The sequence below is a fragment of the Myotis brandtii genome, unplaced genomic scaffold, assembly GCF_000412655.1.
Source record: "Myotis brandtii unplaced genomic scaffold, ASM41265v1 scaffold411, whole genome shotgun sequence".
Classification (NCBI taxonomy): domain Eukaryota; kingdom Metazoa; phylum Chordata; class Mammalia; order Chiroptera; family Vespertilionidae; genus Myotis; species Myotis brandtii.
The window spans coordinates 1,005,628-1,010,562 of record NW_005365804.1 but is presented as its reverse complement, the minus strand read 5'-3'; the positions used below and the strand labels follow the sequence as shown (position 1 = coordinate 1,010,562).

Sequence of the window (4,935 nt, the reverse complement as noted above, 5' to 3'; positions counted from 1 at the left end):
AGCAGAAGATCCCCTTGCTCCGGGCCCCACGCTTCCCTGCCTCTCCTCTCCTGCCTCCGAGGTCCGCTCTGCTCCAGTCGCTCTCCACCCCCTGCCGCAGCAGGACGGGACCCAGGCCGCCCACCCCCAGTTCCAGGTGCTTCTATGAAGGTGTCCAGTTGTCCCCAAGAGAGAAGGGCCAGGGGCCAGGTTCTTGGAGGGGAAGAGGCGACCGGGGCCCTGCTCCCCAAACCCACCCGCGCTGGAGTCCTAGGCTGTCAGGAGGCACACAGAGCCTCGGGCTTCCTACAGCCCATTCCCCCAGAACGTGCCAGTCCTCTCTTACCTCTGGCCTCTGCACATGCTGGTCCTCTGCCTGAGGGCCCTTTCCAATCGCCCACATTCACTGTCACCCACCCAGGTCCTACTCCTTCAGGGCTCAGCTCGCAGGCCACCTCCACTGGGAAGCCTTCCGTCATGCTCCCGGGAGGCTCCTCCTCTGCACCCCACATCCTCTCTGCTCCACCATGGTAGCACCTCCCCCACCGACTGTGACCTCTCGCAGGCAGGGCTGAGCCGGCCCCCTCAGCCCCGCAGACATGGTGCCTGAGAGAGTGCAGAATGGCGGGGCAGGGCAGACAGGCGGGCTGGGCGGGCTGGGCTCCTTCTGTACGATGGCCCCCCTGAGACACAGACCAACCATCCCACTCCTGCCCCCATCCGGCCCTCCCTCCCCTAGCCCAGCACCCACCTGCTCCCCAGCCTTCCCACGGAGCACGGGCTGTGGCAGAGCCATCTGCAGTCTATGCAGGAGCCACGCCACCAACCTGTGGGTGGGAGAGAGTAGCCATGTCCAGGGGGAAAGTGACACCCAAGGCAGACAGCAAGCCCCCCAGAAGGCAGACCAGAACCCAGGCCTCCAGCCCCAAAGACCATGGTCCCTCTCCCCCCAACCGCCTCCTTAGGCAAGTCCCAGGCTACTGCTCAGGCTCCCCCACCCCCACCCCAATCAACTGCAGGTGCCCCTCAGGCCCCTCGCCCATTGCCAGGCGGGGAACTGGTCAGTACCTAGCCCGATTTTATTTTATTTTTTGTATATATTTGTATTGATTTCAGAGAGGAAGGGAGAGGCAGAGATAGAAACATCAATGATGAGAGAGAATCATGGATTGGCTGCCTCCTGCACATCCCCGACTGGGGATCAAGTCCACAACCTGGGCATGTGCCCTGACTGGGAATCCAACCGTGACCTCCTGGTTCATAGGTCAATGTTCAACCACTGAGCCACGCCGGCCAGGCCCTAGCCCGATTTTAAATGCATGTATCCTTTGGCCCAGGCTGAGAAGCTGCTGCTGGGGTGGCCCTGGGCAGGGGCCCTGGAAACCCCTTTGAGTTTTCTCCCAGGGGCATGTGTCACTTTTATAATTTAAAAAAGAGTTTGCTGAAGGTTGGGTGTTGGGCTGCTCCCCACGGGAGCTGTGGCATTTAGGGGGGCTCACCTGGCAGTGTCCCCGGGGGGTGGCAGGGAGGAAGCCCGGAAGCCGGGCTGGGGCTCTGGAGTGGGCTCCTCCTCGGGCTGCTCCTCGGGCTCCTCCTCGGGCTCCGGGGGGCCAGGAGTGGGCAGGGGGGGACTCTCCGGGGCCTGCAGCACGGGCTCTGCTTCCAAGGGGCACCCTGGGGGCTCTAAGCAGCAGGGAGAGGAGGAGATTCAAATGACATGGCCGGGTTACATGGGACCCCTTAAGGGCGCAGGGGACCAGACTGAGGGGTAACCATGACCGAATGGGGAGCCCCTTGGGATCCCCCAACCATCCCCATCAGCAGACAGACATGGGACTGAGGCCCAGGGAGAGAAGGACTTGTCCAAGACCTCACTAGGCTGTCCCAGGCCACTGGCTTCCCAGCCGGGCCTGGGGAGGGGGTCCTAGTGCCCCCACAATAGGCCAGCAAGCCCTGAAACCACCCCCAGCCGGGATCCCTAGGCCCCAGCGCTACCCCACCCAGCCTGTGACCATCTCAGACAGCCCCTTCGCAGGTCCCCTGCTGTACCTGGGCCCAAGGCAGCGTCTGCAGGCTGGTCTCTGCAGCCCTGGATCATAAGCAGGGAGAGAGGTCACGGAGCAAGGCTGGCCCCACGCACCCCTCCCCTGGCCAGCTGTGCGCCCGCCCACCCTTCCCCTGAATCCAGCCCCTCCTCCATCACTCCTCCCATCAGGGAGCCTCCAGGGAAGGGGTGGGGACAGACTGCCTGAGACCCCAGAAACCCGCCCAGGTGGTCAGCTTCCTGCCGCCCCTTTTCCTCCACTTACCTCGGAGGTTTTTGGAGGCTGAGGCAGCACTTTCTCCAGGTTCTGCTCAAACCACCTGAGCAGCCAGGGCACAGGCCTGCAGAGCGGCCAGTGGTCAGCCAGGCGGCCCGAGGAGTGGCCAGCCACGCTGTCCTGACCGCCTCACCCAGCCCCTCCCAGCCCTTGGCTCCCATTCTGCCCAGCGGGAGCCTTGTACTGAATATTCTCAAAGGACCTCAGGCCTGGCCCGTGTGGCTCAGTGGTTGAGCACCAGCCCAGGAACCAGGAGGTCACGGTTTGATTCCCACAGAGGGCACATGCCCAGGTGGCCGGCTCAATCCCCAGTGGGGGTTATGCAGGAGACAGCCGATCGATCAGTGATTCTCTCTCATCATTGATGTTTCTATCTCTCTCTCCCTCTCTCTTCCTCTCTGAAATCAATAAATATACATGTATATATTTTTAAAAGAATGAATGAGGGAAGGGTTGAACAAACGGGTAAATGGAGATGAACCCATGACTGGATTTCCCATAGAGATTGCAAACTGGAGGCTTCAGGTTTATTTGGGGAGCCCACACTGTTCTGACAACTTTTCAATGACTTGGCAGTTTGACATTAAAGCCTACATTTCCAGCATCTCCCCTTTTTTGCAATTACAGTTTACATCCAGTATTATTTTGTATTCGTTTCGGGTGTACAGCGTAATATGCTTTACACAGTGCTCTCCCCATACCCCCGTACTACCTGCCACCATACGTGGTTATTACAATACTATTGCCTATCTCCCCTGGGCTGGCCCACGACTACTCTGTAACTACCAAACTATACTTCCCAATCCCCCCACCTTTTCCACCCAGTCCCCCAGCCCTCCTCCCCGCTGGCCACCAACAGTCTGTTCTCTGTATCTATGAGTCTGTTTCTGTTTTGGTTGTTCACTTATATTGTTATTCTGATTCCACATCTAAGTGAAACCATATGGTACTTGTATTTTCTAGCTTCTCTTGAAAAACTGGAGGATCTGGCCTCCCCGGGCCCGCACTCCTACAGGGCAGAGGCACCTGGAACTGAGCAGGCCCCTCCCTGGAGAAGGACACGGGCTCCTCACCCAGCCTGTCCCCCTGATGACAAGGCAGCCACCCCCTCGGTCACCTCTGACAAGTTCTACACTGTTGACAACTATGAGGCCAACCTAGGTGCCCCCATGTCCCCCACGGTGGCCCAGGCTCTGCCTCTGGGCTCCACACGGCATTGCCTACACCAGGGGTCCTCAAACTACGGCCCGCGGGCCACATGCAAATACAAATATTGTATTTGTTCACGTTTTGTTTTTTTACTTCAAAATAAGATATGTGCAGTGTGCATAGGAATTTGTTCATAGCTTTTTTAAAAAACTATAGTTCAGCCCTCCAACGATCTGAGGGACAGTGAACTGGCCCCCTGTTTAAAAAGTTTGAGGACCCCTGGCCTACACGAAGCCCACCCTGTGAGTAGCTCACCCACACCTCTTCCCATCCTCAGAAAGTGCCCCCGCCTGGGGATCTCCCAGGAATCAACACAACAAGCCATGGGCAGCACAGGACCCATAGCCCCATTTTGTGGATGAGAAAACTGAGGCCCAGAAGAGACCAACGGCATGTCCAAGGTCACACACTGAGGTGGTGGTGGACCCTGCTCTTAAACACAAGACCCTGGGCTCTGTGCACACTGGTCCCCCTCTCCCATCCCCCCTCAATACCCCCCACCCTCACACACACTCTACAGATGAGGCTCAGGGGCACCCAAACCAGCGCTCAGGGCTGGGGACTCACCCAGTGTCCTTTGCCCTGGAGGCCTCGTTGGATCCATCTGCAGAAGAAGGCATGGCGGTCAGCAGCAAGAGGCCGGCCCAGAGCCCCCCGGTCACCCCAACTCAAAACCAGGTTTGAAGCCAGGGCCAGGCCCATGCCAATGGCCCCTCAGCCCCACCTCTGTAAAGCCATCCTCCCTCCTGGCCTTACCTGAGGCCCCAGTGCTGCAGTGCCCAAGGATCTGAGCTCCTGCCTGTGGGGACGGACAGACGGACAGCTGTGGGCAGAGAGCCCAGGTGCGCCAGCCTCCCGGGGCCCCCTCCGCACAGACCCTCCCAGACCCAGCAGTACCTGATCGGGGCCCTCGAAGCCGGCCGCAATGCTATGGACGGGCTGCGGGATGACCTTCACCACGCCCTTCCTCAGCCAGGTCAGCACCCAGGCGCTGGGACTGCGGGGGACAGAGGTGCGCGCCCACCTTCAACCTCCCCAGCCCCAGCCTGGTCCGAGTGGCCGTACAACTAAATAAAGATCCTGGGTTTTCCAACCTAAAGTAATTGGTTGGAATTGCAAACCTCTATCTCCCCCCGGGAGACTTCAGACACGCTGTCTTCCCTCCCTGGGAAGTGGGGGCACCAAGTCTCTGTGAGTTGGTTGTGCCCGGTGCCATCCCGAGCCCATGCTTGAGAGCAGCCAGCTCTCACCATCATCCTGCCTCCCCCTGGTCTGGCTCAGGGGTCCCCACCCTGCGCTTGGCACACATCCCATGCTCTAGAGCAGTGGTTCTCAACCTTCCTAACGCCTCGACCCTTTAATACAGTTCCTCATGTTGTGGTGACCCCCAATTTCATTGTTACAAATTGAACATAATTAAAGCATA

General features: G+C 59.1%; 1 protein-coding gene across 1 annotated transcript in view; it reads right to left on the bottom strand.

The window, feature by feature from the left end:
• The window catches only part of CNGB1 (cyclic nucleotide gated channel beta 1), a 53,237-nt gene that overhangs the window by 44,646 nt on the left and 3,656 nt on the right, over window positions 1-4,935 (bottom strand). Inside the window, exons 5-11 of the mRNA XM_014545542.1 lie at window positions 4,407-4,506; window positions 4,266-4,308; window positions 4,077-4,113; window positions 2,289-2,364; window positions 2,029-2,068; window positions 1,479-1,662; window positions 731-806 (exon numbers count right to left, since the gene is read on the bottom strand). Coding sequence (XP_014401028.1) covers window positions 731-806; window positions 1,479-1,662; window positions 2,029-2,068; window positions 2,289-2,364; window positions 4,077-4,113; window positions 4,266-4,308; window positions 4,407-4,506 — 556 coding nt within the window. The remainder of the gene's footprint in view (window positions 1-730; window positions 807-1,478; window positions 1,663-2,028; window positions 2,069-2,288; window positions 2,365-4,076; window positions 4,114-4,265; window positions 4,309-4,406; window positions 4,507-4,935) is intronic.